General features: G+C 35.5%; 1 protein-coding gene across 1 annotated transcript; it reads left to right on the top strand.

Annotated features, from left to right (window-relative positions):
* Positions 1-2,153: 2,153 nt before the first annotated feature.
* LOC133881145 (uncharacterized) lies at positions 2,154-6,648 on the top strand. The gene is made up of 5 exons (XM_062320100.1): positions 2,154-2,260; positions 2,715-2,869; positions 5,485-5,966; positions 6,061-6,115; positions 6,209-6,648. The coding sequence occupies exons 1-5, from the start codon at positions 2,154-2,156 to the stop codon at positions 6,646-6,648; spliced, it is 1,239 nt and encodes a 412-aa protein (XP_062176084.1).
* Positions 6,649-18,048: the final 11,400 nt, after the last annotated feature.

Genomic DNA, 18,048 nt, shown 5'->3' with positions numbered 1-18,048 from the left:
TCTTCTCTTCTTCTTGCTGCTGGACTCAAACCAAGAGAGAGAACTGAATTTGAGAGAGATTGGGAGAGAAATTGAGAGAGCTTTGGGAAGAGGATTGAAAGAAATGAGATGTGATCAAAGGAATGGGTTGGGTTCCTTATATAGTGAAATGGACGGCCCAGATCAACCCATAACAATCGTATCCAACGGCTGGGACGAAGATTTGGAGAGATTTGGTATTAAATACTGAATCTCAGGTGATATGGTGCATGAATCTGTTTCTGCAGAAAAGTCGATCAATCCATTTTTAAGTCGATCAATCTACTTCAACAGTGTGTCGATCGATCTACTTTTTACACTATAAAATAATCGATCGATCTATTATACTTAGCCAAATTTTCACTCGTTTCAGCACTTATAAAACTAAATCGCTCGATCGATTATTTGATCAATCAATCGATTTCGGCTTCAAATAAAGGTTTGATTCCTTAATCGCACGATCGATTTTAAGACATTAAACAATCGCTCGGTCGATTCTAAAATCGATTGATCGAATTAGACTTGGTCTAATTTCTAATCCATTTTAACTCCTATACACTTCTACATATAATTCTAACAAATATTTAATCTCTTAAATATTTATACCTATCTTAATGAATATTTATTCCACAAATATTCATATGTATGTAATCGCTATTATTATGCCCTAAATCATATTTTAAGATATTTTATTCAATATCTTAAAATACGGGGTATTACATGATAGTTACTAATTGGTTTGACGTGGCAACTCGTTAATTTATTGGACATAACATAGACAAAAGTACCAACTACATTTATTTACAACACTTTTTAAAACCGAGGTTTCCATTTGATTTTACATTAAAACGCCAACGACTAATTTAATAATTTGGGAAAACTTCATTTAAGGGTACCGAACTATCGCCAATTTTGACTTGAAGGTATTGAACTTCAAAACGTCGCAAACCAGGGTATTTAATTTTCAAAATGTCTCAATAACAAGTACTCCGTTGGCAAAGTAGCAACAAATCCTAACGGAATACATGTTATTGAGACATTTAGAAAATTGGATACCTAAATTTGAGACGTTTTAAAGTTCATTACCCTTTAGTCAAAAAGGACGATAGCTCAGTACTCTTAAATAAAGTTCTCCCTAGTAATTTATCAAACCCTAGTAAATTTTATTTGTTAGTTTTATCGGCTACATTCTGTTGACAAATCACTTCCATATCAATGTAATACTATAATCGGGATGCTGTAATTATTCGGAGTCTCCCAAAATATTCAGAGCCTATTTTTCCAACCATGAAAATGCCTTAATATGACAAGTAACGACCTCTCGGGAATACCATGAAGGTGTTTGAAGATCATTTGAAGACTATATCCAAGATTTAAGGGATTAGGTGTAATCCTATAAATCCCGTCCAACTAGAAGAACTCTATCCCGAGTTCTCCGGGACAGAATCTTATCCCACAAAACATGGGATAAGAGGCCTTATCTCAGCATGGAACCAGTTGACAGGTAGTGTCCTACCCGAACTGGACTCTGAGAAAGATAAGTCTAATCCATACGATCTAGGATCAGACTCCTAATAGGATTACATCACAACATTCAAGTAATCTCAAAACTGTGTGCCTACAAATAGGCTATTGCCCCAGGTATAAAACTATTCTATAATCTCTGAGTTTAATATGTTCGAAATACTCCCGAAATTGTCCATAAAAAAACTGAGTTAGGCATCAGAGTGGGGTCAGTCGGCACCCCCGACGAGCTGTTTATTATTTTGCAAATCTTGTAGAAGGCAAATTACAAGGCGACACGTCACCATACCGGAAACTGTATCAACAACTTCAGTGAACGATTTGTAAATTAAGACAACCAAAATGATTTTTGAATTAATTTTGAAACCAGATAGCGATTTGTAATTTAGGTCAACTATAAAAACCAATTGTGTAATTTTTCCTTATTTTAATTGGACGTTTTAGATTATTAAGAGAAATTATTAAAACACTCACACTACACAACAATGACACAACACCAAGGCACAATGGAGTGGGGCCCACACATGGACCCCACTCCATTGTGCCTTGGTATTGTGTCATTGTTGTGTAGTGTGAGTGTAAGGATCACTCCCCGATTATTAAAATCGTGGATGGGCAATTTCAAAGAAATTGATGTGATCTTAATCCTACCGTCAAACCTTCAAAAGCTCGAAGATGTTTACTGGAGCCCAAGGCCCAATTGCCTGAAGGTGACCAGGTATGGTAGGCCCCTCTTTGCGATGGACTGACACGGTGGACTGATCTGGCCGTTGGTGAGTACTCCACTACTCCAAGTGCAAAAACACGATAGTGTCACTACATAATTAAAAATGATCCAAACCCCACGCGTCGTAAGTAAAATTTAGTGCCCAAATGTTTCAGTTCATCCGGATCGTGCATCTCAAGTGGCTCACATCTTGGAACTTGGGTCCCACTTATAATTAGGCTTGGCAATTTTTGACACGACCCGCGAACCCGGTACGAACACGACACGAAAAAATCAGGTTTGGGTTTGTTACTATCGGGTTCGGGTCATAATCGTGTTTGGCGGGTCAACCCGCTAACACGATTATAACCTGATTAACCAAAAAAAAAATGGAAACTTCTGGAAAGAAGAAAACCTAGCCGCACGACTCTCACTTTCATTTTCACTTGATCTTTCACTCTTTCAGTCCCAAAATGGCGAAATTCGAACCAGTCTTTCACGGTTCACCCGCCGTTCACGAGCCCATGATGGCGACGACGCCTCACAGAGTCACACACAGCCACGAGGACGACGCCTCTCAGTCACGGTCTTACCTAGCTTCAGCCTTCAGCGGTTCAGCCGGTCAGCCCTTCACAATTCGGTGACTTCGGTTCATAGTTTGTTGATTTTGGGTTCAAAACTTCAAATTGTTGTGGGTTGTTCTTTTCGATTTTCGGTTATAAGTTCTTTGTTAGATTGAAGTTATCCCCATTGTTTATTTGATGTTGTTGATTTTGGGTTCAAATTGTTGTGAATTGTAATTGTGATTTAAGGTGGTTGGTCATTTGTTGTGGGTTGAGAATGGGTGGAGAAATTTGTTGGGTTTTTTCTTGTTTTCAGTTGGGGAATCGAAGGGGTTGAAGCCTTGAAGGGATTTTTGTTTTCATTTTCGCCGAGATCTGCGACTGCCGGTTGCCAGATCGGTTCTCATATCCAACTTTTCAAGCCCAATTGAACCTGCTCTACCTCTTGTCCTCCGTCCTCGTGGCCTGTGGGGTGAGGCGGTGCCGGTGAGCAGTGAGCACACGTAAAGAAAACGTGTTCGACGGGTTCGTGTCGTGTAACCCGGTTCATTACCAGGCCGTGTTCGGGTTGGATGTTATGACCCGATTAATAATTGGGCCGGGTTCGTGTTGGACCCGATTGTCTTATCGGGTCAGCTGAGTCGACACGAACCCGACCCACTGACCGGAATTGCCAAGCCTACTTATAATATTTGGCGCAGATTGAAATGGATGATAGTACGTGAATAGCGACTGCGTCACTTTCCTCTCATTGTCCTCTCTGTCTTTCATCTCCAACGTTGGAGATTCAAGTTGAGAAAGCCAAACAGATCATGTTGGAGCTAGGTTCAACTTCAACATGAGTCTACTGGGTATTCTCAAATTTGGCTGAAATTCCTTCAACATGCCCCCTCCCAACTTATTTGAAAAAAAATTTTATAAGGATAAAAAACAAAATTCTAAAAAAAAAAAACAAATAATTAGCCCATTGGCCCCTTCTCAATTTGTTGGCCCTTACCCAATTAATTTTTGTTCATTAACCAAATAAACCTAAAAAAAAAGCCCAAATCCACAGATTTGTTGTAAACTTGTAGTCTCTAGACATCAAAAGCCAGCACTTAATTAAGGGGGGCATTTCCAGTTCCAACACAGCCAAACAACTCAAATTTTGAAACAAAAATATTTAATAAAAAAAATTGAAACAAGGATACCTTTGTACTCTCCTCCACCCCTCAGCTGACCCACTGCAGTTTCCAGTTTGCACACCAAATCCGACTCCACGACCAAGCACTGCAGCAACTAGCAAGCACAATATTATCGCTTTACACACCGGGTCCATGACACCATGGTAATCTATTGTACTCATATTTTTTGGTGATGATAACTATTGATGACTTTTTGTTTTCAACTTGATTCTTGAGCTTGTGTTTAGGCCGTTTGGCTCTTGCCTTTCTAAGGAAGGAGAGGAGACTAGGAGAGCCAAGAGAGTCTTTTTCCTTTCTGAGGAAGGAGAGGAGACCACTCAGTACTCAGACTAGGAGAGCCGAGAGAGTGAAAAACAACTATTTTTTTTTTTTGTTTTATGGAAGTGTCTAGACACTAGAAAAGTGAAAAAATATTGTGTATTTGTGTACTTTTTTTACTTGACTTGTCCATTGAAAAAGCTTTAAGATTTTGATGTTTGTCCCTACCCTAGAGAGTCAGATAAAAAAATTATTTTTTGTTCTCAATATCCAAAAAGTTGATAGAGATGCTGTGATACAGTGATAGGTACAAAGTTTTTTTTTTTTTTAATAGGTTTGTTAATTTTTTTGTGTACTGTGTACATATAAAATTTTGAAAATGGTTGATCTGATATGATTTTTACGATACAGAATAATAATTAATTTGCAACACAGAAGCGGTGTAAAATCACTCAACGCAGGTCGCACTTTTTGAGGTTAGTTTTCTAAGCTCAATTCCTAATATAAGTGGTATTGTAATTAGAATATTCTGATTATTAAATATTAAGAATATTTGTTATTATAGTTTATAAGTCTAAACAATTAATTGGAGAACTTGACATGTGAAAGCTATTATATTCTATTATTCTTTATGTGAGTTCATTAATTGCTAACTTACAAATATTTTTTTCTTACTTTTCTAAAGACTCCAATATAACCATGTAAATTTATTTGTAGATGATGGGAAAGCCAAATACAATATTTGACTTTTTCAAAAGAAAAAATGCACAAAGTTCAAATGTCAATGTTAGTGATACATCGTCGCCAACTTCTGATATCATAGTTTCTGAAAATTCTTCTAAAAAATCTTGAAGAATTGACGTCAATGAATTTGATATTAGTTTATTGGAGTTTGATCCTGGATTGCGTCGTCAAATATGAGAGTATAATGTTAATCAACGGGATGAAATTCGACGAGCTTACATTCAAGCTGGTCTGTACCAATTTATCCTTGAAGAGTATCCAAAATCTGGAAATCCAAATCATCTTCGTAGCTTTCAACCTTCATAGTTCAATTTATTTCCTACATGGCTTGAATATTCGAAGAAAAAAGACGCAGCATTTTGTCTACCATGCTTTCTCTTTAATAAGCCATTTGGGCATCCTACGCAACATGTATTCACTATAGATGGATTCAGAAATTGGAAGAAAGTTAGAGATTGAAAAAATTGTGCTTTTCTCAATCATATAGGAAAAGATCCTAATTCATTTCATAGAATTGTTGAGAGGTCATACGAAGACTTGAAGAACCAGTCTCAACACATACAAAATGTGTTTGAAAATTTTACTTCTGAACAAATTGCAAACAATCGACTGCAGTTAAAAGCTTCAATTGAAGTTGTTCGAATGCTGGCATTTCAGGGTATTGCTTTTAGAGGTCGGGATGAAAGTGTGGATTCAACGAATTGTGGAAATTTTCTTGAAATATTGAATTTGATAGTTTCATATAATGAACAAATTGCTGAAGTGATAGCTAAAGCTCCAAAAAATGCCTCTTACACATCACCAATGATACAAAAAGAAATTTTACATATTTTTTCAACCAAAGTGAAGGAGACAATTCGCAAAGAAATTGGTAATGCAAAGTTTTGCATAATTGTTGATAAAGCTCGTGATGAGTCAATGAAGGAGCAAATGGCTATAGTTTTAAGATTTGTTGAAAAAGATGCTTTTGTGCGTGAACGCTTTTTTTGGGCTTGTTCATGTCTTTAATACTGTGGCAGTAACCCTACAAAATGGTATATATTTTGTATTGTCTCAACATAAGTTAGCGATTGAAAATATTCGAGGGCAAGGATATGACGGCGCAAGTAACATGCGAGGTAAGTGGAATGGGTTGCGAGCTTTGGTTTCAAATGATTGTCCATATGCCTACTACATTCATTGTTTCACACATCATTTACAATTGGCATTAGTGGCGGCATCAAAGGAAGTTATTCCTGTTCATCAATTTTTTACTAATTTGACTTCTATTGTCAATATCGTTTGTGCTTTGTGCAGTCGATTTGAAGAATTGCGGATTGCCCAAACTGCTGAAATTGCTTACCTAATTGAAATTGATGAGATTCAGAGTGGAAGGGGATTTAATCAAATTAGTAATTTACAACGGGCTGGAAATACTCGTTGGAGTTCTCACTTGAGATCAGTTTCTAGCTTGATCAAAATTTTTAGTCCAGCTTGTGAAGTTCTTCTTAAAATAATTGATGTGGGAACTTCTTCTTCCCAACGAGCAGAAGCAGATTCAGTTTATCAGGTGATGACTTCATTTGAATTTGTCTTCATCTTGCACCTCATGAAAGAAACAATGCAGATCACTGATCATAATATGTCAAGAATTGCAATCAAAATCTCATGACATTTTAAGTGCCATGAATCTTGTTTCATCCACTAAAGCATATATCCAACAATATAGAGATGATAAATGGGATGATTTACTTACCAATGTGAAGTCATTTTGCGAGAAACGCAATATAGATGTCCCAGATATGAATGCTCGTTATGTTGAGAGATGAGGTCGAGCTCGCTATCAACAAGCCGACTTTACAATTGAGCAACATTATCGAGTGGATATTTTTTGTGCCTCAATAGATTCTCAATTGCAAGAATTAAATCGTGGTTTAATGAGCATGCAGTGGAGTTGCTTATTCTCGGCTCAGCTCTTGATCCTCAAGCCGCACGTGAATCTTTTAGAATTGATGATATTTGTCAGTTGGTAAACAAGTTTTATCCGCAAGACTTTACTGATCATGAAAATGAATAGTTGGAAATATAACTTAACCATTATAAGCATAATGTAGTTCAACATTTGAGTTTTCAAGCACTGTCAAATATTTCTGAATTGTGCCAATGGTTGGTTAGTACCGGAAAATCAACTATCTACCAACTTGTTTTTTCAAGTTATTGTACTTGTGCTTACTCTTCCCGTTTCTACCGCAACTACAGAACGAGCATTTTCAGCTATGAATATTGTCAAAACTAGGCTTCACAACAAAATTGAAGATGAGTTTTTGACGGATTCTCTAATGGTGTACATCGAAAGAGAAGTTGTTGTAGCAATTAGCATAGATTCAATCATAGATGGTTTTCGGGATTCAAAAACACGACGGGTTCCATTTTGATAGGTGTTTTGGCTAAAATTTAATGTATTATGAAACACATATTTTGTATATTTTCTTTTGTTTATTATTATTTTTTTTTTGTCAAAACGAAATTGATGTTAATTTTGTCTTTATATATTTATTTCATTTTCAATCTTTATATATTTCTTATTCATGCTTTGACCCCTACTCCGATTTTAATATATTTGTAATTTATGCCTTAACAGCTTGGCCCCTGTCCAAAATACTTTCTGGCTCCGTCCTTAAGTAGTTCCATGCACACCTGAGATAGGATGCCATAACCCAAAATGCCAGTGCAAAGATGGCCATTGTGTGTGTCACCTTCCAGAGGAAGATTCCGTTGCAAAAGCCTTCAATCACCTACAAATGGAAGAACAAATTTCACATTGATTTGCCCTATAATTCAATGTGAAATTTGTTCTTCCGTCTATGATGGATATGGTGTTCTAATGTTCAAGTGTTTTGGCTTGATTATAACCAAAAGGAATTGTATTAAGATTTTTAGTGGTACAAAGAACTAACTAAAATTGAATACAATTATTACACAAACCAGCATAAGGAAAGAATCCTATCATCTACGAGGAAAGAGAATGCTTCCTGGTCTATACAAGTAAAGGAATTGAAATGAATGATAAGTAAAGAAATTGCTATCTCACGGATGTCTTTGTTCACTGCCTTTGTTGTATTATTATTATAGCCTTAATTAGTTCTAACCTTTCATGGTCTTATTTGCCAATTGAAAAACTATAGAGAATAAATTCAATAATGATGGTGCAAACTATAGGTCCTTTACACCCTCCAACGAAGATTAGCTGTGTCAGCTTGGAATATAACCCTCTAATGGAGAGCTATTATGTCAGCTTGAAAACAATATATCGAAAATGAACACCACACTAGATCAAGTATGTCTCATTAAAAAAAAAAAAAAAAAAAAAAAAAAACCCATTATTGTGCCACCATCCTTGCCAAAATAAGGAAACGGAGCTGGTTATTGCTTTTAGGAGCGGTAAAATGGTTATTTTATTTTTGTGGATTATTTTACCCCTATCAAAATAATGAGTTTCTCTTAATGTGGCAGACTCAATTTTGTGTGGACATGTCAGCTCTCGACTAGCTTCAAAAAAATACCCACTATTCAATTCAAATAAAATAGATAGTGCCCATTTTATGATCAAAATTTAAAATTGTTACATCTAATTATGTACATGATGCTACATTATTTAAATTTTTTAAAAGACATGCCAACATAGACATTATATACACTATTAGATGCACCGACTTTAAATCCTAACCATGAAATGAATACGATCCATTTCATTTGAAATGGTGATGATCCTTGTCCATATCACATATGGTTAGACAAGAAGTCAAACTAGTAGCGTATCCAAATTTATTATGAGATAATCCTTAATTTGGAAAAGAACAAATAAATCACCATTGTACTCTTAGATCATGATGATGGTAAATTCCGAACGAAGGACAAAGTGTATATATACCAAAAACATTTGAAGGGTTTTCTTTAAAAGTTAAACGTTTTTCTCAAAACTAAGCCAACCATCTACCTGAATATACATGCATAAAATCACTCTAAACATGTGAATAAAATGGAACAAGTGATGAAAAAGAACCAACATTTCATTGACTAATCAGATTAAATGCCAAATATGTGCTTACACACTTTAAATGAAATCTACTTATATATCAATTTTGGAAAGCCCAACTCCCAACTAAACACTTTGTTGTCTAAGAAATGTATTTAACCATAATGAAGAAAGCAGAACATAGTGCACACTTCCACTTCTCCACACCTTTAGGCGGCTTTTAAAACCATCATTGGTTTTGATATCGATCATTATTAGATTTTAATCCAATGGTAGTTTTAAAAGCCACCTAAGAGTGTAAAAAAATTGGTGTGGAGAAGTGAAAGTGTATATAACATTACTCTTTTTTTTTTGGTGGGGGGGCACTTGGTCTCAGTGATAATGGCTTAATAGTGCACATTTTCCTTATTAATAGAAAGCATTATCATACTCTATTCTATTTTAATTCTTCCATTTTACATTTAATTATGAAATATTATTCAATAATTTTCTTGAGTTTAAAATGATATTCTAATGCAACTTATTATCTTTTTGTGGGAAAATAAAAGAAAAGAAATATAGTGCATGACAAAAGGAAAGGGAATAGTCAACAAAATAAGAAAAAAGTGGAGTTGGAAGACAAATTCGTAGTGCTGTGTGGATGAAATAAGAGGACAAAATTGAAGAAAATAAGAACAAAAGAAAACAAAGGGAATTGAAGAAAAGTAGAGCAAAAGAAAGCATGCCCACAAGAAGACTTTTTCTTGTAACATGACTTCTTGGAGAGTCATGTTACTTGCCCTAAGTGGAATAAAATGAATAACATATATCCTCAAGTTTCGATTTAACTCTTCAGATTATTACAATTATTCCTACATGATCAATTACTGGATCAAAGATGATAAATTCTTTTGTGATTTTAAGGATGATTCACAATTTTTCTTACCAACGTGAATATCTGAGAAAAGTGCACACATGCGATGGAGGGTGGGCAAGTTCTGGGCGAGGGAGGAATTCTACGGGGGTAAAGAAAATTTTTAGGGGTCAAGAGAGGGCGCTTGACCCTTCTTTACCCTTTCCTTCCAACCTCAGCCACTTGAGTGGCTTGTCTATGCAGAAAAAATGGGATGGTTTCACGAAAGGAAAAGAGAAATGCTAGAGGTACCAATATTTTATCAAGAGATTGTTACCAAGATGATGTGGAGCTTATTCATTGGAACTTGTAGCAATTTTTTTTTTTTGAAACAACTCCACATCATCTTGGTACTAATCTCTTGGTAAAAGATTTGGTACCCCTAGCATTTATCAAAGAAAAATGGGGGTTTAATTAGTGTTAGGAAGATTAGTTAGTTAATATGGTTTTTAGTTAGAATGGTTTGTTTGTTAGTGGGGTTAGGTGAGGATTTGAGTGATGGGATAGAAGATTAATGCATATGAGTGTCTTTTGCTCTCATGCGTATAAACCATCTCCCCTTTCCCTTGTTTCACTCACACACAACAGAGAAAGAAAGTGTAACACACAACATAGATAAATGTTAAAAGAAAATGGAAATAAGGATTTAAAAGCAAATGGTTATTATTTTGGTGAAACAATAAAGTAAATATACATTTTGGTGAAAATATGGTTATTATTTTTCTTACCAACATGAATCTCTGAGAAAGTTCCATTGCCATTATTCTTGTATTTTGTATGAATATGAAGTAATTATTATCAAAAGTTCTTGAGAGTTAGAAATTGAAAATATTGCAACTCTATTTAATTTCGTATAATATTTAACCTTAGAATTTCGATTGTAATAATGGATATACATTCAAAAGCATTACAATTTGGATCCTCAATTAACATCACCTTCATCCACAACACCATTTCCTTTGCCTTAGGTTCAACTACAACAGACTTGATCATGACCCGATGAAAGTGGCTCCATAGGCACCGATATCTATGATAAATGATAATGTCATGTTTATCTACATCCAATCTTACAAGAACCTGCTCTTGAAGATTATTGATGTTTGAGTAATGCTACTCTTAACACTGGTTGATGTGAAGTCTTTTAAGTAGTTTTTTTTTTTTTACTTTTGTGACTTAAAAAAAAAAGTTACTTAAAACACATCATGTCAATTAATATAAAATAAATGTGATAAATTGATATAAAGAGTAGTATTAATGTTAATGCTTTGCTCTCTCAAGCAAAGGCTTTGCCATACCCATGAAATGGGAGGTACAATTAGTTGAAAGATACAATCTATTTCCATCGTTTTTTATTTTTTAGTTGGGTTTTAAAATTTGTATAATGAATTTTGGTATGAGAAGATAGTTGAAAACGTCTTATTGCATCATTTTCAAGACTTTTATCAAATAATGGAAAATTAGTAATTCTAAAAATAAGAAGTTAAATGAACTATAATTAGGAAAGCTTCTAAGATCACAAGCACCAGTGGTCTAGTGGTAGAATAGTACACTGCCACGATAGAGACTCGGGTTCGATTCTTGGCTGGTGCATCACTGTAATTTAATTTTTATCTTTTCTTGTGTTAACGAACAGTACTACAGCAGTGACAATCTTTCGTAAATAGTTTGAGCAGATTTCTGTGTTGATAATCCGGCATTCATTTATGGATTATGAATTCCTCTCACCAACTTATCAATAAACAATTCCTTATTCTTTCTTCTGACTTGAACAATTATCAAGTAAACTGAATGCAGAGCACCAGTGTCAGAATTTGTGGCAATACTATTTTCTTCTGTTTGTTTTGTTCTGTTCTTTGACACAACACGTGTTATGCATGAATGAAAAACAGAACAACATGGTTGCTGCAAATTCTCTCTTTGTTTCTTTTGGTTCTTAATTGTCTTTAGTTTGTGCAAAATTATCATGTCCTAAGCAAAGGACATGCCCATTTTTTATTTTGATAACTGAAATTGGAGGAGAGAATCTAATATTTCTCTTTCATTGAGCAACAGAACATCACAATGGTAATGGACATTTAATTCATACAAATAATTCTCCTTTACCATCTCCATCGGTCTTTAATAAAGTGACACGTGTCCTTTAGCATGTAAAAAGTACCTTTTTTTTAATAGCATTAATAAGAAAGCATGTGCTTCTCACATGCTTTAGGAACACATGGCACTCTATTAGACTGATTTGTATCTAATTTGTATCTATTCGTTCATTCTTAATTAGCACAAGAATGAACCAAGGTATAAACCGAAAGAACAAGATTCCGAGGGAGCATTGGAGTACTAAATTACAAGGAAGAAAGCAACAATGATATATAGTTGAAGTTACACTTGAATAATTTAATTTGTTATATATTTGAAAGCACACCGACAAGCTAGAATGAGCTTTCAAGTGTCCAAAGCAAATGTGGCTTGTCCTCCGGATAATTCTTCTACTGTATCACCTTTACTGGAAATCCGATAGACTTCGATTGTTTGATGATGAACTCTGTGATTTGAAAGAAAAACTTCAAAAGAATAAGCAATGAAAGTTCTTTAGACATGAATTTCTCTTGGCACAAGAATGAAAGGATTAGACACTATTTAGGCTCAATAATATGGATGAAAACTCTCTTCCACACTCAAAGTTGTGGGTTATGATGCTTATATAGACTAGAGGAATATAAGGCTATTTGAGCAAAGTCGGCTAGGGTAAAATCTCACTGCAAAAAATTTTGATCAATCCAAATTAAGTTTGATCGATCCTATTGTTTTTTATTGATCCAAATTTGCGATCTTGTCAAACAAACTTTTCTTTTTCCAGAAAAATTTGATCAATCCAATTTGAGTTGGTTCAATCCAAATCGAGTTTGATAGATCCAAATCTTCAACTCTTAATTTTTCTTCGTTTTACATCCAAACTTGTCTTTAACACAACCCAAGCTCTAAAACCTGCTTTCAAAATTATTTTGTCAAAAACCTAACCCAACATTATCACATAACGAACTACATTTATTATCAAACATATGGAATCAAGCGCTTAACTAGTTATCTTTATAAATTTCAGTATTCCATTTAATATTCTTGTTAAGGTGACAATGTCAGAATTGGCACTAAATATGACGACAAATTTACTTTCATTTTTTTTTTTTTTTTTTTTTTAACTACAGAAGCCAGAAGGGACTAGGGAGTACAAATTCTCTAACATCAACGACAAAATGATTCCATGGAAGAAACTTTTGGTGACGTGTTTTTGAATAGTCGTACAACAACATACCTAAAGGATAAATGGAGGAACGTGTGCAAAGGAAGCCCAAAGTCAAAATGAGCAAATTGCTCACGCCCTTCTCAATATTTGTAATTTTGTAGATTTTTGTGTTCTCTTTTTTCCTTTTTGATCTTGTTGGATGTTTTTTTTTTTTTTTTTTTTCTTGTATACATCTCATGTACTAAGGTCTACCTCTTGCGCTTTTAATGAATTTGCTTTAATTATTAAAAAAATTGCATATAGTGAATACATTATTTTTCTTTTTGTATGCCCCTAGTATCTCACTTTGTCATAGAACCATTGACTACTAATATTGTTAAGCTTCTGATGGTCAAACTTTAGACAAATTCAATCCTAGCTATGTTATAATACTTTAATAGGTTTCATATTCAAGTCTACTTACTGTTAGAAATAATCCCACTTGGTATGGTCCTTCTCAAACGTTGTGGGACTTTGAACTAGAATCAGCCCAAAAAGGGATTTTGGGTGCCAGACCCATGCGGTATGTCTCCCAAAAAGAATCTCCCTCGGGAGCTTACAGGGTAAGTGAGTCAGTGACCCCCGGGAATGGCTATTTCCGGGGACACATGATCGGTGGCGTACCAAGCTCTATTCCCAAACAAACATGTCTTAGGCCAAGAGTTTGACTTCTCTTGCCGAGCCTCAGATAAAACGTGCCCCAGAAACCGGTATGTCAAATTGGCCTCTGAGAGTGGAAAGGGCGAGTTACGGAGGAAGGCTGCATCCGGCCAGAATCTCTCTCCAAGATGAACAGGGAAAGAATCCTATTCCAAGGCAAATAAGGGAAGAATCCTCCTCCAAGAAGAATAGGGAAAGAGTCCCAATTCAGGTCTGATAAATATTTCGCGTCTAAATCGGGTTATTCCAAGGAAAATATGGGACGAATCCTCCTCCAAGAAGAATGGGAAAAGAGTCCCAATTCGGGTTCGATAAATATTCTTAGTCCATTCCTAGTCCAAATTGGGCTCTGGGGCCGCTCCTTGTACTAGTTGTGGATGAAACCCTAATTCGGCTTTGCCCCCACCTCCTAGCCTATAAATAGGCCCCTACACTAGGTATGAAACCAAGACTGAATCATTGTGCTTTAGCATACCTTTCCCTCATAAACTTAGTTAGGCATCGGAGGAAAAGCCCACAACCCCCCTCCGACAAGTTCTCTTGACCTTGTTTGTTTTGCAGTGATCATGAACAATGAGAAACATCGAAGAACGTGTTGTTCACACCATACCGAAAATTGTTTTATCACTTACCATGAAATTGCATTTACTTCTTGATCATCTTTCCTATAGACGATATGATTTTGGTATGGAGGGACTAAAAAAGGGCAAATGCCTTAAAATTTAGGTGTTGGTCACTGCTCTATTGATTACTAACCATTTTTATAAAATTATTAGATGGTTTTAACGTATCAAAACAAAAATAAGAGATGTTGATGTGATTAGTGTATGAAATATTTCCCTGCATATTGTAGATTGGTCTATATTTAGGAGGATATATAGGGTTAAGCGGCACGAAAAGGGTTTTCCATGAGATTAGAAATTAAAACTATTAACCCCACACGAGGTTTGCGAATAAGTGATTCTATGATAATGAGCAAGGAATATTCATCTTTCTGCTAAACAAGATGTATTGAACTCATAATTTATTAGATACTTTTTATAAATGTCAACTAAGTATTGTAAGTAAATTTCTCTTGGTTGTTCAATAATTTAAATTAGTTGAACATGTAGGTACAAAAGAAATTCTAGTACAAATTGCAAGGCGTGTCGATGGAAAAGAAATTGCGCATGTCAAATGAATCAGAGAGGGTAGGGTTCCTTTACAAACCATTCGAGCTAAAATTGATTATTGTTCATATACAATTCAAACTATCTATGGGATATTAGGCATCAAAATTTGGATATTTCTATACGAGGAAGAATAAACCTTTACTTGACTTGTCTTTACGTTCTATCGTCAATTAAAAAAAAAAAATGACAAACTCTTCAATTCTTTTTTATGTTAAATAAAAACAAAAATGGGCAATTCAAACTTCATCACCTCCATTAACCCCTTTGACTCCCCTGTGTGTCACCTCATGGGCTTTTCCACCGTCTTTCCCAACACAACCATTGCCATTAGTAGGGGTATTTTTGTCACTTTACGATGAAACCGTAGGCAGCTACTCTGTTGGGTGAGAAATTGGAATTAAATTTTATGAGTGGAGAGGGTATTTGGATTTGGGCTTTGGTGAAATAGGACTGGGATAGGGAAATTGGGGTTAGAGAAGCCATGGAGGATGAGTGTATGGAAGCTTTGGAGTGAAAGCATTGCATACTATTAAAATAAAGCTTTTAAAGCCCACAAGAGCTTTTTAGAAGGATTTTTTTTATTTTTTATTATTTATTTATTTTTCAGAAGTGCATTTTGACATGCTTTAGAGTAAAAAAAAAAAGTCAAAGGAGTACTTTTTGAATTTTTTACCAAACATGCAAGCTTTTTGTTTAGAAAAACATTTTAGGTACTAAAAGTACTTTTTAAGCTCTTAAACGCAATCTCAACCAAGCTATAAGTAGAAGAAACAGAGGCTCAACAAAATAATAAAAAAAAAACAATGGCTTAAATCCTTTACATAGACTTGGCGTTTTAACGAAAAATCAAATGGAAACCTCTATTTTAAAAAGTATCGTAGATAAATGTAGTTGGTACTTTTGTTTATGTTCTGTCCAATAAATTAACGACTTTCCACCTCAAACCAATCAATAACTTTTGAGAAAGGTTTCACACACGACACGCATGACATGAGTTAAGTAAATTGTTTAAATTTCATATCTGTAGAGAAATTTTGGCTCATAAATTACTTGACTCTCATGTATATTTTTGGATATGTTTGAAATGCTATGTGACTGATTTCTCCTTTTTATATACATGCGTGTTCTGATTATCTGTGTGAAAGATTAACTCTGCTTGTCTCTCTTCTTCTTTTTCAGAAAGCTGCAACAGGTTTAAGCGCTGTGTCACTTATTTTTTTTGTTTTATCAGTTGTTTGATAAACATTTTGCAGGGCTACTTTTGATGAACGCTTGTTATTTTTGTTCATTTTGATTTTTTTATTATTACTTTGTGAAAATAATTTATTGAATTTCAAAACAAACCAAGTGTGTGTTTGTGTGCAAACAAATATCTTAAATGCGGAATTTAAATGAGACAAGATATTTGTTACGAAGTGGAAACTCTGTGAAGAGAAAAAAATCACTCCAGTGCAGCCAAACCCAGGAAATTCACTATCCAAAAACAAAGCTGGTTACAAGACACTTGTACTCACATAATCCTATGCAGTAGTCATACCTTTAACTCTGACGTGTAGCCCAACACGAACGCTTCCTTACCAGATCTTCCACCTGAAGGGGTTTTTGATGGATTCTTTTATCTTAGGGCCGACCCCTAAGATAGACTTCACACGAACACTTGAGCACACACTGGCAACGGCTTGAGAGCACTATGGAATTCTCCCTAAACACCCTCTCAAAAGCACTATGGAATTCACCACCGAATTCTGTACAAATTACAGACCTAGAGCCCCCTATTTATAGGCTTTAAGAGACCTCAAAAACTGCTGAAAATCGGACTCTGTTTGTCGAGCGTCCGGACGGAAAATAGCCTTGTTCGGATGGTTTTCTGTGATACCCTTTCAGAAACCGCGTAATTCAATCTTTATCAGGTTTGCGTCCGGGCGGCTTGATCGAGCGTCTGGATGGTCTTCAGCGATATCGTTTCAGCATTCGAACGAAATTCTGGAGTTATTTGAATTACAGGATATCGTCTGGATGTGTTGCCTAGTTGTCTGGACGTCTTGCAGAGACTGGACATCGTTCGGACGGATTGCAGAGACTTCCCAAACAGTGTGGATTTCTGAAAGCAGACTCCTTGTTGAATACTGATTGACCGTGTGTCCGGACGGTGTTGCTCTGACGTCCTGACGTCTTCAATGTTTATCTGTAAGACATTGCAGGGCGTCCGGACGCTTTCAAAGGCCCGTCCGGATGGTTGCACAGGAACTGACTGATTTGTCTTGGTTTTTGCAATGGAGACTTCATGGGTATCTTCTAGAAACTTGTGAACAGTAAATGTCTGAATACATGAAGATTCTTAGTTGAAAACCGACTGTCTGAATTGAAAACCGACTGTCCTGTTAAAACGCAACCATTACATAAAGTGTTTTTGTTTTATCCAGAATGTAGCCAATCAAAAATACTAACACTTTATTTACCCTTTGTCCTTTTGAGACAAAAAAGGTGAGTAATTTATATTTTTGGTATAAGTCGTTTTTGTCTCAGAATGGCCAAAGCGAGAGTTTGTTGGTTTATTTTAATTGGCTACATTCTGTTTGACAAATTTGTTTTCATATCAAGGACTTCCATAACAGGGACACCGTAATTCTAGAAAAATTGTTGCAGAATATTAATTCCAATATGAAAATAGCTGAACAAGGAAGTATCTGCACAGAATAATCACTAAGAAGGCAATATTCTGAAGATTGAAAGATTTTGGAGACTTTACAGCTCAGAAAGTCGGTTTTCCCTAAAAACCGTTTGGACGCCCAGATGCCAGAGTCCGGACGCCTAGCTCAAAAACTCAGAGTTTTATGAAGGTCTAAACGCTACAGCAGACGAAGAAGTCAGTAGCTCAAAGTCCGGAAGGAGTCCAAACAGCCCAACGCACGCTGAAGCCTGAGAGTTCCATTTGCAAGGAAGTCTAAACGCTAATGCGATGACTGCGGACGGAGAAACTATTTTATGCAACCGTCCAAATGCACTTCGGTGATTTCATGAATTTTCAGTTGCAG

This window comes from Alnus glutinosa, chromosome 11 (assembly GCF_958979055.1).
Source record: "Alnus glutinosa chromosome 11, dhAlnGlut1.1, whole genome shotgun sequence".
In the NCBI taxonomy this organism is placed as follows: domain Eukaryota; kingdom Viridiplantae; phylum Streptophyta; class Magnoliopsida; order Fagales; family Betulaceae; genus Alnus; species Alnus glutinosa.
Note: the sequence above shows the minus strand (reverse complement) of the source record. Positions and strands in the feature narration are given on the sequence as shown.